The sequence below is a fragment of the Glycine soja genome, chromosome 19 (assembly GCF_004193775.1).
Source record: "Glycine soja cultivar W05 chromosome 19, ASM419377v2, whole genome shotgun sequence".
Taxonomy (NCBI): domain Eukaryota; kingdom Viridiplantae; phylum Streptophyta; class Magnoliopsida; order Fabales; family Fabaceae; genus Glycine; species Glycine soja.
Window position 1 is genome coordinate 9,078,679 of NC_041020.1, and position 15,192 is coordinate 9,093,870.

Below are 15,192 nucleotides of genomic sequence, written 5' to 3' on the forward strand. Positions count from 1 at the left end.
AGGGATTAAAGATTAAAGATAAAAACTAAAAGATCAAACTGTATCTTTTAGATCTTTAAGTGCAGATTTTCAGGAAAATGATAGATCTCATCCAGCACAAGAAGTTGCAGCCCAGAAACGCACACTGCTATATAAACATGAAGGCTGCACGAGTTTTCTACCAAGTCCGGGATTGAAGAGTTATTTTGTGAGTTTTGGGACTTGAGTGTTTTGTGAGCCACCTTGATGTTACTCTAACATCAAGTGTTGGACCTGAGTGTGTAGAGTTGATCTCTATTGTTCAGAGAGTAATCTCTGGTGTGTATTTGATTTAATTGTAAACACGGGAGAGTGATTGAGAGGGAGTGAGAGGGGTTCTCATATCTAAGAGTGGCTCTTAGGTAGAGGTTGCACGGGTAGTGGTTAGGTGAGAAGGTTGTAAACAGTGGCTGTTAGATCTTCGAACTAACACTATTTTAGTGGATTTCCTCCCTGGCTTGGTAGCCCCCAGATGTAGGTGACGTTGCACCGAACTGGGTTAACAATTCTCTTGTGTTATTCACTTGTTTAATCTGTTCATACGGTCATATACATTCTGCATGTTCTGAAGCGCGATGTCGTGACATCCTGTACGACATCTGTCCCCAGTATCAGAATTTCAATTGGTATCAGAGCAGGCACTCGAAATCACTGAGTGAGATCTAGGGAGATAAATTCTGATGAACATGGAGAAAGAAGGAGGACCAGTGAACAGACCACCAATTCTGGATGGAACCAACTATGAATACTGGAAAGCAAGGATGGTGGCCTTCCTCAAATCACTGGATAGCAGAACCTGGAAAGCTGTCATCAAAGGCTGGGAACATCCCAAGATGCTGGACACAGAAGGAAAGCCCACTAATGAATTGAAGCCAGAAGAAGACTGGACAAAAGAAGAAGACGAATTGGCACTTGGAAACTCCAAAGCCTTGAATGCCCTATTCAATGGAGTTGACAAGAATATCTTCAGACTGATCAACACATGCACTGTGGCCAAGGATGCATGGGAGATCCTGAAAACCACTCATGAAGGAACCTCCAAAGTGAAGATGTCCAGATTGCAACTATTGGCTACAAAATTCGAAAATCTGAAGATGAAGGAGGAAGAGTGTATTCATGACTTCCACATGAACATTCTTGAAATTGCCAATGCTTGCACTGCCTTGGGAGAAAGAATGACAGATGAAAAGCTGGTGAGAAAGATCCTCAGATCTTTGCCTAAGAGATTTGACATGAAAGTCACTGCAATAGAGGAGGCCCAAGACATTTGCAACATGAGAGTAGATGAACTCATTGGTTCCCTTCAAACCTTTGAGCTAGGACTCTCGGATAGGGCTGAAAAGAAGAGCAAGAACTTGGCGTTCGTGTCCAATGATGAAGGAGAAGAAGATGAGTATGACCTGGATACTGATGAAGGTCTGACTAATGCAGTTGTGCTCCTTGGAAAACAGTTCAACAAAGTGCTGAACAGAATGGACAGGAGGCAGAAACCACATGTCCGGAACATCCCTTTCGACATCAGGAAAGGTGGTGAATACCAGAAAAGGTCAGATGAAAAACCCAGTCACAGCAAAGGAGTTCAATGCCATGGGTGTGAAGGCTATGGACACATCAAAGCTGAATGTCCCACTCATCTCAAGAAGCAGAGGAAAGGACTTTCTGTATGTCGGTCTGATGATACAGAGAGTGAACAAGAAAGTGATTCTGACAGAGATGTGAATGCACTCACTGGGAGATTTGAATCTGCTGAAGATTCAAGTGATACAGATAGTGAAATCACTTTTGATGAGCTTGCTATATCCTATAGAGAACTATGCATCAAAAGTGAGAAGATTCTTCAGCAAGAAGCACAACTGAAGAAGGTCATTGCAAATCTGGAGGCTGAGAAGGAGGCACATGAAGAGGAAATCTCTGAGCTTAAAGGAGAAGTTGGTTTTCTGAACTCTAAACTGGAAAACATGACAAAATCAATAAAGATGTTGAATAAAGGCTCAGATATGCTTGATGAGGTGCTACAGCTTGGGAAGAATGTTGGAAACCAGAGAGGACTTGGGTTTAATCATAAATCTGCTGGCAGAATAACCATGACAGGATTTGTTCCTGCCAAAAACAGCACTGGAGCCACGATGTCACAACATCGGTCTCGACATCATGGAACGCAGCAGAAAAAGAGTAAAAGAAGTAAAAGAAAGAAGTGGAGGTGTCACTACTGTGGCAAGTATGGTCACATAAAGCCCTTTTGCTATCATCTACATGGCCATCCACATCATGGAACTCAAAGTAGCAGCAGCAGAAAGAAGATGATGTGGGTTCCAAAACACAAGATTGTCAGTCTTGTTGTTCATACTTCACTTAGAGCATCAGCTAAGGAAGATTGGTACCTAGATAGCGGCTGTTCCAGACACATGACAGGAGTTAAAGAATTCCTGGTGAACATTGAGCCCTGCTCCACTAGCTATGTGACATTTGGAGATGGCTCTAAAGGAAAGATCATTGGAATGGGAAAGCTAGTCCATGATGGACTTCCTAGTCTGAACAAAGTACTGCTGGTGAAGGGACTGACTGCAAACCTGATCAGCATCAGTCAGTTGTGTGATGAAGGATTCAATGTAAACTTCACAAAGTCAGAATGCTTGGTGACAAATGAGAAGAGTGAAGTTCTAATGAAGGGCAGCAGATCAAAGGACAACTGTTACCTGTGGACACCTCAAGAAACCAGTTACTCCTCCACATGTCTATCCTCCAAAGAAGATGAAGTCAGAATATGGCATCAAAGATTTGGACATCTGCACTTAAGAGGCATGAAGAAAATCATTGACAAAGGTGCTGTTAGAGGCATTCCCAATCTGAAAATAGAAGAAGGCAGAATTTGTGGTGAATGTCAGATTGGAAAGCAAGTCAAGATGTCCCACCAGAAGCTTCAACATCAGACCACTTCCAGGGTGCTGGAACTACTTCACATGGACTTGATGGGGCCTATGCAAGTTGAGAGCCTTGGAGGAAAAAGGTATGCCTATGTTGTTGTGGATGATTTCTCCAGATTTACCTGGGTCAACTTTATCAGAGAGAAATCAGACACCTTTGAAGTATTCAAGGAGTTGAGTCTAAGACTTCAAAGAGAAAAGGACTGTGTCATCAAGAGAATCAGGAGTGACCATGGCAGAGAGTTTGAAAACAGCAAGTTTACTGAATTCTGCACATCTGAAGGCATCACTCATGAGTTCTCTGCAGCCATTACACCACAACAAAATGGCATAGTTGAAAGGAAAAACAGGACTTTGCAAGAAGCTGCTAGGGTCATGCTTCATGCCAAAGAACTTCCCTATAATCTCTAGGCTGAAGCCATGAACACAGCATGCTACATCCACAACAGAGTCACACTTAGAAGAGGGACTCCAACCACACTGTATGAAATCTGGAAAGGGAGGAAGCCAACTGTCAAGCACTTCCACATCTTTGGAAGTCCATGTTACATTTTGGCAGATAGAGAGCAAAGGAGAAAGATGGATCCCAAGAGTGATGCAGGAATATTCCTGGGATACTCTACAAACAGCAGAGCATATAGAGTATTCAATTCCAGAACCAGAACTGTGATGGAATCCATCAATGCGGTTGTTGATGATCTAACTCCAGCAAGAAAGAAGGATGTCGAAGAAGATGTCAGAACATCGGGAGACAATGTAGCAGATACAGCTAAGAGTGCAGAAAATGCAGAAAACTCTGATTCTGCTACAGATGAACCAAACATCAACCAACCTGACAAGAAACCCTCCATTAGAATCCAGAAGATGCACCCCAAGGAGCTGATTATAGGAGATCCAAACAGAGGGGTCACTACAAGATCAAGGGAGATTGAGGTTGTCTCCAATTCATGCTTTGTCTCCAAAATTGAGCCCAAAAATGTGAAAGAGGCACTGACTGATGAGTTCTGGATCAATGCTATGCAAGAAGAATTGGAGCAATTCAAAAGGAATGAAGTTTGGGAGCTAGTTCCTAGGCCCGAGGGAACTAATGTGATTGGCACCAAGTGGATCTTCAAGAACAAAACCAATGAAGAAGGTGTTATAACCAGAAACAAGGCCAGACTTGTTGCTCAAGGCTACACTCAGATTGAAGGTGTAGACTTTGATGAAACTTTCGCTCCTGTTGCTAGACTTGAGTCCATCAGATTGTTACTTGGCGTAGCTTGCATCCTCAAATTCAAGCTGTACCAGATGGATGTGAAAAGCGCGTTTCTGAATGGATACCTGAATGAAGAAGCCTATGTGGAGCAGCCAAAGGGATTTGTAGATCCAACTCATCCAGATCATGTATACAGGCTCAAGAAGGCTCTCTATGGATTGAAGCAAGCTCCAAGAGCTTGGTATGAAAGGCTAACAGAGTTCCTTACTCAGCAAGGGTATAGGAAGGGAGGAATTGACAAGACTCTCTTTGTCAAACAAGATGCTGAAAACTTGATGATAGCACAGATATATGTTGATGACATTGTGTTTGGAGGGATGTCGAATGAGATGCTTCGACATTTTGTCCAACAGATGCAATCTGAATTTGAGATGAGTCTTGTTGGAGAGCTGACTTATTTTCTGGGACTCCAAGTGAAGCAGATGGAAGACTCCATATTCCTCTCACAAAGCAAGTATGCAAAGAACATTGTCAAGAAGTTTGGGATGGAAAATGCCAGCCATAAAAGAACACCTGCACCTACTCACTTGAAGCTGTCAAAAGATGAAGCTGGCACCAGTGTTGATCAAAGTCTGTACAGAAGCATGATTGGGAGCTTACTATATTTAACAGCTAGCAGACCTGACACCACCTATGCAGTAGGTGTGTGTGCAAGATATCAAGCCAATCCTAAGATAAGTCACTTGAATCAAGTAAAGAGAATTCTGAAATATGTAAATGGCACCAGTGACTATGGGATTATGTACTGTCATTGTTCAGATTCAATGCTGGTTGGGTATTGTGATGCTGATTGGGCTGGAAGTGCAGATGACAGAAAAAGCACTTCTGGTGGATGTTTCTATTTGGGAACCAATCTTATTTCATGGTTCAGCAAGAAGCAGAACTGTGTGTCCCTATCTACTGCTGAAGCAGAGTATATTGCAGCAGGAAGCAGCTGTTCACAACTAGTTTGGATGAAGCAGATGCTGAAGGAGTACAATGTCGAACAAGATGTCATGACATTGTACTGTGATAACTTGAGTGCTATTAATATTTCTAAAAATCCTGTTCAACACAGCAGAACCAAGCACATTGACATTAGACATCACTATATTAGAGAGCTTGTTGATGATAAAGTTATCACACTGGAGCATGTTGACACTGAGGAACAAATAGCAGATATTTTCACAAAGGCATTGGATGCAAATCAGTTTGAAAAACTGAGGGGCAAGCTGGGCATTTGTCTGCTAGAGGATTTATAGCAATTACTTTTATCTCAACGTGCTCAAACGTTAATAGCGCGTTCTCTACTGGGCCAAAACAAATTCGACCGTTGCTTCACACGACCCTCTACATTCTTCATTCAAATTTATATTTTCGTGGCATTCTTGTTTTCATCAGCATTCCCCAACACCTCTCGGAATTTCACGAAATCATTTCAAAAGCTCTGCTTCTCCATGGCTACCTCACCAAAAGATACTTCATCACCTGGTTCGCCTTCTGTACCATCATCTCCATCATCCACCAAAGCACCATCAAACCAGGAACAACCTAAATTCCATATCCAACCCATACAAATGATTCCTGGTCAAGCCCCTGTTCCTGAGAAACTGGTTCCCAAAAGACAACAGGGAGTGAAGATTTCTGAAAACCCTAGCCCTGCAACAAGTCCTAGGGAAGTAGACCCGGAGATGGATAAGAAGATCCGCAGTATAGTGAGTAACATTCTGAAAAATGCTGCTGTGCCTGATGCTGGTGAAGATGTTCCAACATCCTCCACCCCGAATGTTTCTGTCCCTGATGCTGACAAAGATGTTCCAACATCTTCCACCCCAAATGCTGAAGTCCCCTCTTCTTCCAGCAAAGAGAGATCAACAGAGGAAGAGGATCAAGCCACAGAGAAGACCCCTGCACCACGGGCACCAGAACCTGCTCCAGGTGACCTCATTGACCTTGAAGAAGTAGAATCTGATGAGGAACCCATTGCCAACAGGTTGGCACCTGGCATTGCAGAAAGGTTACAAAGCAGAAAAGGGAAAACCCCCATTACTAGGTCTGGACGAATCAAAACTATGGCACAGAAGAAGAGCACACCAATCACTCCTACCACATCCAGATGGAGCAAAGTTGCAATCCCTTCCAAGAAGAGGAAAGAAATTTCCTCATCTGATTCTGACGATGATGTCGAACTAGATGTTCTCGACATCAAGCGGGCCAAGAAATCAGGGAAAAAGGTGCCTGGAAATGTCCCTGATGCTCCATTGGACAACATTTCATTCCACTCCATTGGCAATGTTGAAAGGTGGAAATTTGTATATCAACGCAGACTTGCTGTTGAAAGAGAACTGGGGAGAGATGCCTTGGCTTGCAAGGAGATCATGGACCTCATCAAGGCTGCTGGTCTACTGAAGACAGTCACCAAGTTGGGAGACTGTTATGAAAGCCTAGTCAGGGAATTCATTGTCAACATTCCCTCTGACATAACAAACAGAAAAAGTGATGATTATCAGAAAGTGTTTGTCAGAGGAAAGTGTGTTAGATTCTCCCCTGCTGTGATCAACAAATACCTGGGCAGACCAACTGAAGGAGTGGTGGATATTGATGTTTCTGAGCATCAAATTGCCAAGGAAATCACTGCCAAACAAGTCCAGCATTGGCCAAAGAAAGGGAAGCTTTCTGCAGGGAAGCTGAGTGTGAAGTATGCAATTCTGCATAGGATTGGCGCTGCAAACTGGGTACCCACCAATCATACTTCCACTGTTGCCACAGGTTTGGGTAAATTTCTGTATGCTGTTGGAACCAAGTCCAAATTTAATTTTGGAAACTATATTTTTGATCAAACTGTTAAGCATTCAGAATCTTTTGCTGTCAAATTACCCATTGCCTTCCCAACTGTATTGTGTGGCATTATGTTGAGTCAACATCCCAATATCTTAAACAACATTGACTCTGTGATGAAGAGAGAATCTCCTCTATCCCTGCATTACAAACTGTTTGAGGGGACACATGTCCCAGACATTGTCTCGACATCAGGGAAAGCTGCTGCTTCAGGTGCTGTGTCCAAGGATGCCTTGATTGCTGAACTCAAGGACACATGCAAGGTGCTGGAGGCAACCATCAAAGCCACCACAGAGAAGAAAATGGAGCTGGAACGGCTGATCGAAAGACTCTCAGAAAGTGGCATTGATGATGGTGAAGCAGCTGAGGAAGAAGAAGCAGCTGAGCAAGAAGAAGAGGCAGCTGAGGAAGAGGAAGATGCAGCAGAGGATACAGAATCGGATGATGATGATTCTGAAGCCACCCCATGACCATCAGACCTTTATTTTTGCTTTTTACTCTTACTAGCTATAGGGGCATGTCCCTTTGAACAATTGATTGCTATTGGTCTGTAATATTTGCATGCATTCTACTTTTGTCAAATTCTGTCTAAAAAGGGGGAGTAATAGTAGTAATAGTATTATGCATGATTTATGATTCTGAGTAGTAGGACTCTATGTATGCAATAGTAGTCATGATGTATGATTTTGAGCAGTAGGATACGATGTATGCATGATTCATGATTTTGAGGGGGAGTTGTATGATACGATGTATGCATGATTCATGATTTTGAGGGGGAGACTGCTGCTGCTAATGATGACTGATGTAAGCTACTGTAACTACGAGTAGCTGATAGAAGATGCTGCAGCTAGAGCATGGAGACAAAGGAAGCAGAAAGCTGATGTCACAAGAGATGTCTTAACATCCTGGAAAAGGCTAGTAGCTGATAGAAGAGCATGGAGACAGGGGGAGCAGAAAGCTGATGTCACATGAGATGTCTTGACATCCTGGAAACGACTTGCAACTTGCAGAATTTTGCTGTCGCCACTACAGATACCGCTGTGCTTGATTACTCTGATAATGAAAGTTGCTGGTCCCACTTGCATAACTGCTCGTACCTGCTCAGGAAGTGTCTAAGTATGTTTTAGACAAAATTTGCCAAAGGGGGAGATTGTTAGTGCTTAGCTTTACTGAGCTTTAAAAGATTGGCTAAAATTTTGTTAAAACATAAGCACTTAGACAATGAAGGAAAGCTGGAGTTGCTGCACATGATGTCCAACGTTATGACAAGGAATCAGATTGGGCTGCACAATGCATAAGTCAAGATAAAATGTCAAATGAAGAATTGAAGCTGCAGGATCCACGATGTCGGACACGATGTCCTGACATCCGGCCCGAAAATACTGGACACATAAATCTGTTATATCTTTAACAGATTAATGTGCAGTTAGCAACAGATTTGGCGATCTATCTTTAGGAACGAATTAAAAGATAATTAAAGTTCGAATTACAAACTGGAATAGTTCGTTCAGGGATTAAAGATTAAAGATAAAAACTAAAAGATCAAACTGTATCTTTTAGATCTTTAAGTGCAGATTTTCAGGAAAATGATAGATCTCATCCAGCACAAGAAGTTGCAGCCCAGAAACGCACACTGCTATATAAACATGAAGGCTGCACGAGTTTTCTACCAAGTCCGGGATTGAAGAGTTATTTTGTGAGTTTTGGGACTTGAGTGTTTTGTGAGCCACCTTGATGTTACTCTAACATCAAGTGTTGGACCTGAGTGTGTAGAGTTGATCTCTATTGTTCAGAGAGTAATCTCTGGTGTGTATTTGATTTAATTGTAAACACGGGAGAGTGATTGAGAGGGAGTGAGAGGGGTTCTCATATCTAAGAGTGGCTCTTAGGTAGAGGTTGCACGGGTAGTGGTTAGGTGAGAAGGTTGTAAACAGTGGCTGTTAGATCTTCGAACTAACACTATTTTAGTGGATTTCCTCCCTGGCTTGGTAGCCCCCAGATGTAGGTGACGTTGCACCGAACTGGGTTAACAATTCTCTTGTGTTATTCACTTGTTTAATCTGTTCATACGGTCATATACATTCTGCATGTTCTGAAGCGCGATGTCGTGACATCCTGTACGACATCTGTCCCCAGTATCAGAATTTCAAGGATAATTTTATCAGTCGAGTATTTAACAAAGATGTTATGATAATTTTATCAACTCACATAACGTTAACATAAAGAAGTAAAAGTAATTAAAAAAAAGTGATATCGAGTGCAATTTGAGAAAAACTCACACATGCGAGTGTAACAAAAATGTTAGAATAATTTGAAGAAAAAAAACAGAAAATATACGAGTGCAATTTAATCTCGTTGTTATTATTAATATTAATTTTTTTTCATCATTATTAATAATATTAATTATTCAGTTTTCATGTCATTACCAATAATCAAATTCTAGTCTTCTCTTCTATACACCGCATGGCCTACTAGACTCTTTCACTTTTAGTTGCATAAAATTAAGTCTTTTTTTTTATAAATGCATAAAAATAGTCTTTAGGATTGATAGTATTTTTTTTTACAAGATTGATAGTATTTAACGCTTAACTATTTAAGAAATAGTTTTACTAATCAATGTTATTAGGATATTAATTAAGGAATAAAAAAAGAACATATTTATGGTGGAATTTATAGGAAATCATAAAAAATCATATGCAATCTAATTTTCTACTTCCCAATAAAAATATTTATATTTTAAATTCTTTAACCAATACCCTAAAGTTATTACTAATTAAAGAAATAAACCCGTAAACCCTTCATTGAATACTATCTATGGGCCAAACAACTTGAACTTTATAACCCATGAGATGCCATTTTTTCTGAGATATTGTCCCGACCATAGCAAAGCTTCCACCATACTTTCAGCATTGTTAATCTTTTTTGGTTTCGGCGTGCACACATGGGTTTATATAATTGAACAATAGGACAGAAACCATCACAATAAAAAAAATGTACAATACTAGAGGAATCAACACTTAATTAATAGAGCAAACTCTGCAAAATGATATGGCATTGCATCATCCTACACATTTTTAAATCAAGGGAGAGGGGTTCTACCCACCGGATAAGTACATATTTGATTAAGTTTCTATTCTAAGACAAACAAAAGTGAAGAAAGACCGCATCATTACATATTAAACTTTACTTCACTTTTTTTTCTTTTCTGGTTAGTACTAATTAATTAATTAACAAGTTTGATCAAATTAAAGGGTCATGCACTGATGGTACAACAAGTATTGTTAATGGGTTGGCCTCTTGCCATGCCAAGAAGCTTCATTTCCTTGATTGCTGGATCCTCTAGCAGCAGCACCTTGTCCTTGTCCCTAACCCCAACCATGTGAAGGAACTCATTGTCCTCTTTCTCTTTGCCCCTGAAGAGAAGCCTCTGCTCTCTGGGCTCCAAACTTGTCACCAGTGACAAAATCATTTTTAATTCCCCTGCAAGTTATCATTGATTCACAAATTAGTAAAACACACACTTGCGGATAATCTCTATGCTCTCTATATAATATTGTAAAATAAACTGAAAGGATAAAATAGTGTTTTTAGTTCCTGAAAAAAAAAACCAATTTTAGTCTTTTTTTTTTTGTCTCTGACTTTTAAAATAGTATTTATTTTAGTCGCTATTTTTTGAAGTACCTAACTTGACCCCTTTATCAAGGGAAAAAAAAATAGTACCTGTAAGGGCTAAATTTTGAATGCTTTTAAGAAAATACAGGAATTAAAACTATTAATTTTTAAAGTCAGTAATAAAAAGTTTTTAAGAACTAAAAACACCACCTTTTACCCAAAAATGAAACATCTGGGTATGATGACTAATTGAATCAATTGATTGCTCAGAATGTTAAGAAAAAAAAAAGGGGGTTTAATTTCTAACCAAAATTTCTAACCAAAAAGAGTTAATTGACTGCTCAGAATGGGGTGGGACTCACCAAAAGTTGAAGTGGCATCAATGTTAATGTCATGCCACTGTGACACAGTTGACACTCTAATAGTGATCACCCCTTCCCCAGAACTTTGATTACTCTCCCTTTTCTGAACAAGCATGCCACCAGGCCTAAGTTCCCACTTGATTTCACCAATACTTTTGCAATCCTTTTCTGGGGATGATGATGCTGCTTTGCTCCCATTGTTTCCAGGCTTGGAGCTGCTTCTTGAAAACCTCTTTGATCTCAACCTGATCATCTTTCTCTCTACCTTTCTTTTTTTCTTTTAAGCTTTGTTGTGTTTCTTGGAAGAACTTAAAGTGAAGAAGCAATTGAAGTTGATATGGTTATTAGGGCCTTATATAATGGAGGAAAAGGTGTGTAAAGGGACAAAGCAAAGCATGAATAAAATAGAAGCCGCCCTAGTGTTGCAAAAAAGTAAGACTTGAGGGAACAGGAATGAGAATGAGGGTAGAAACACATGGGGGACATTGGACAATATGGGCAAATTGTCTTTTCTAGTGATATATTTTTGGGAAGGGCTAAGGCACATGGGTAGTGGGTGATTAACAACAAAATTAGATTGCTTGATTGGCGGGACAAAATCAATGGGTGCTAATTAGGTCGGTTTTTTTCTTCTTAATTCAAAAGCAATCAATACCTTAATTAAAACTGAACAATAAAGTCTCGTAAGTGCTCTAACTGCACACCTCTTAAAGAATTAGAATGACGGTTTTGCTAACATTTATTAGTTATGTAATCAATCAATATTTTTTTTATACTACAAGTCAAAATGAGAATGTATTCAATAATTAAATGCTTTCAACAACAAAAAAATAATTAAATGTTGAGTTTTTGGTTCTCGCTAACGGCTGCTTTAACGATTAAGAAATTAAAAAAAAAGTTTTAAATGAAAAGTCATAGAAAAACAAAAAAAAATATAGATGATATAATTTTATGCAATTTAATAAAAAAATTTAATGTCCTAATTAACATTTGTCTTAAATTTTTTTATGTATTCATTTTGAGCAAAAATACTTAATTTTACATTTATTAAGAATGTTAATATAATTAAGTTCATATAAAAAAATTAAATTTCTTAAACTAATCGTATTTATTGGATATGATAGTCACGTTTAAATTAACTTAAATATATTTTTGAATTAATGACATTAAATATAATTAAATTATTTAAAATTTAAAAGAAATTTAGTTATATTTTACTTCACCAGGCATTTTTTATGCTTACATTTGAGTCCAGGGAATATCATTTTTTTGGTGTATTTTTTACATGTATCTTTCTTAATGTTTTGTTTAGATTAAGAATAAAATATGAAGGAAAGAAATAAAAAGGATAAAATAAAAATTAAAAAAATGTGTTTTTCAAATAAATAGAAATAAGAAAAAGGTATAAATATTTGTCCACTGTTTCGGATGAGTGGAAAATGGAGTGAAAATAAATAAATAAATTATAAAAAATATTTTTATATTAATTAAAAAAATAATATTTTACTCTATTACTTTTTAACAAACAGTATTCATTATTATTTGAAAAAATTTCTATGAAAAAAATTATTTGATTTTAAGCAACACAATGTTTACACTTTTCCTCCAAAATCATGGATAAAGAGAGAGAAAATAACATGGGTGAGACCCATAGATTTGTACAACTTCTTCCTTATTTATTTTTAAACAAACAAAAAAATACTTAATATTTCTCCTAAATTCGTCCTTCTTAAATTTCTCTCCTAAATTACGCAAAACAAACACACTACAACCCTATTCAAATCATCATTGAACATTAGATAAGAATATATCTCTTAATGAGAGTTCAAAATCTTAATTTGCAGCAATATATTGTATAGGATTAAATATGATGTTGGTGCTTCAAATATTAACCCATATTGATTTTAGTACTCTAAAAATAATTTAATTGTATTTGATCTTAATTTTGAAATTCTCTGAATTCCTCTTTTAAATCTTTTATTTAACTCATTAATTTTTTCTTTTAAGATTTTACACTATGTTCCAACATTAAAGATGACATTAATTGATAACTTTTAATTATAGTCTTAAATTTTTACACTTCTCAAGAAAAAAAATCAATTAAATTAATACTATATAAGAGAGATAAAGATATTTTAAAAAATATAAATAACTTTGATACAAATGAGAATATTAATTATATTTTTAAATTTGTACATTATGTATAATCCTAAATGGAAAATAAAATAAAATGACATTGGTATTTGATAAATAGAGCATTTAATACACTAAGTTTTTTTAATTATATTTGTATTTATTATTGATTTATTTTAAATATGTAACTAGTCTTATAATTATGGAATGCATGAGATTTTGTTTTATGTTAGACGTAGATTATAATTGATAGTTAACTTATATCTTTTGCATATATTTTAAAATTAAATTTTGGAAATAAACATTGGTTGTAGAAGTTTGAAAAGTAGTTATTTGATTTTTATATTTCTAAAATATTTAATTATTTAAATTAACTATCTTTAGTTCCGTAAAATGTGATTTTTCTATTTTTGAGTTAAAATTTTTAATTTTTTTTGGAATTATCATGACCTTAGTAAAAAAAAACCATCAATTTATCAATGTCCAATAATCGTAAAAAGAACCTAACTAACCAACATCTTTTCTTCCGATAACATTTTTTTTCCACAATTTCTGAACCTAAGACTAATTTGATTTGAGTCTATATTTACTTAAACCAATCAACATATCGGTTGTTTTTATGATGTATGTTAGTATGCATAATTATATATTTCTCACCTCCACTCATTTTCTCTCCCCTCCCTTGTCTCATGTAATTTAATGTTTATATATTTTAAAATTAAAATTTAAAAATATATAGGGAGAGGAGAGAAAAACTAAATAAATTTATTATCATAAAAGAAGTAATTGAGTTTTTGGTCCAAATAATTTGGTATAGGTTGTTAAAATACTCTAACATGAGAGCATCTTAGTAAATCTATATATTTATATATATATAATACATAACAACTTTGATTTTTCTTTTAAAATACTTATAAATAGTAATTTTAGTTTGTATTTTATCTTTTCACATTTGATATTGTTATTTTTAAAAATAAAAATTTATAAATATAATAAAAGAATAGATAATAATCAATAAAAAGTTGAATACCTAATAATGATAATATCAAAATTCAATATCTTCTTCTAATATCTAGTAATAAGAAACGAAAAATAAATTATTTTATAAATTTTGCATTAAAAATTTACTCTCTAATACATGTCACACTAATTAATACAATTTATTAAATAAAGTAAAAATGAAATAACTAAAAAATATCTAAATATCCCTTATTTGGAGGAAAGAATGGTCAAAATTTCCTTTATTTTGTAAAAGACAAGTTCATATAAAACGTTAGTTAGCTAGCCTTCTCTGATGTCTTCTTTCTATATAAACTATATTTAGTGATAATATAGTAAACTCCTTAAACTTTCTTCTCATTTTGTCCTTTCCCTTTTTTTCTTAATCGTATTCTAAACTTCTCTTTATTATTCTTTATTTTTTTTAACAAAAATCCTATATATATACCAAATAACATGCCAATACCAAGCAGCAGTCAAATTATTATCTGTACAAAAGAAAACTCTATGACATCTGTATGACAGCCGAAAAGGTTTACTACTTATTTATTTATATGCATAATTTTATATTAACCGCGTTAAGTTAACATTAGAAAAATCATGTTCCATAACATCCCCCGAGATTAATTTCGATTAGTGCTCAATCTTCTATGTATGAGAAGTTGATTTTCATCCAGTTAAATAAATTATCTTTTTGTTGTCGATCTATACACGATAAATTAACGTGCAATAATATATATAAAAGCCGACTCCAATTGATTGAATTATTTTAAAAGATTCCGATAAGATCATGCATTCTTATATGTATGTAGCCTATTTTTGTATCCATTTATCTATGTATTTATACATTATTATATTATTTTTTTATCAGTTATTATATAAAAGAGAGTCAATGAGATCATATGTTAAATCATATATAAAATCTTCTCCCTAATTTCACTTATATATAACACTTCGATCAATAATAATAATAATAATTGTTCGATCAAAGTGATAAGATATCTCTATATCTTAACAGTAGCTACTATATATTGCTTATCGAGGTATTATAAGGAATTCAACTATGATT

General features: G+C 36.1%; 1 protein-coding gene across 1 annotated transcript; it reads right to left on the reverse strand.

The window, feature by feature from the left end:
• Nucleotides 1-10,016: 10,016 nt before the first annotated feature.
• On the reverse strand, nucleotides 10,017-11,448 carry LOC114399585 (BAG family molecular chaperone regulator 2-like). The gene is made up of 2 exons (XM_028361789.1): nucleotides 10,992-11,448; nucleotides 10,017-10,497 (listed from the first exon to the last, which is right to left on the reverse strand). Exons 1-2 carry the CDS (start codon nucleotides 11,242-11,244, stop codon nucleotides 10,271-10,273), a joined length of 480 nt encoding a protein of 159 aa, XP_028217590.1. The 5' UTR covers nucleotides 11,245-11,448; the 3' UTR covers nucleotides 10,017-10,270.
• Nucleotides 11,449-15,192: the final 3,744 nt, after the last annotated feature.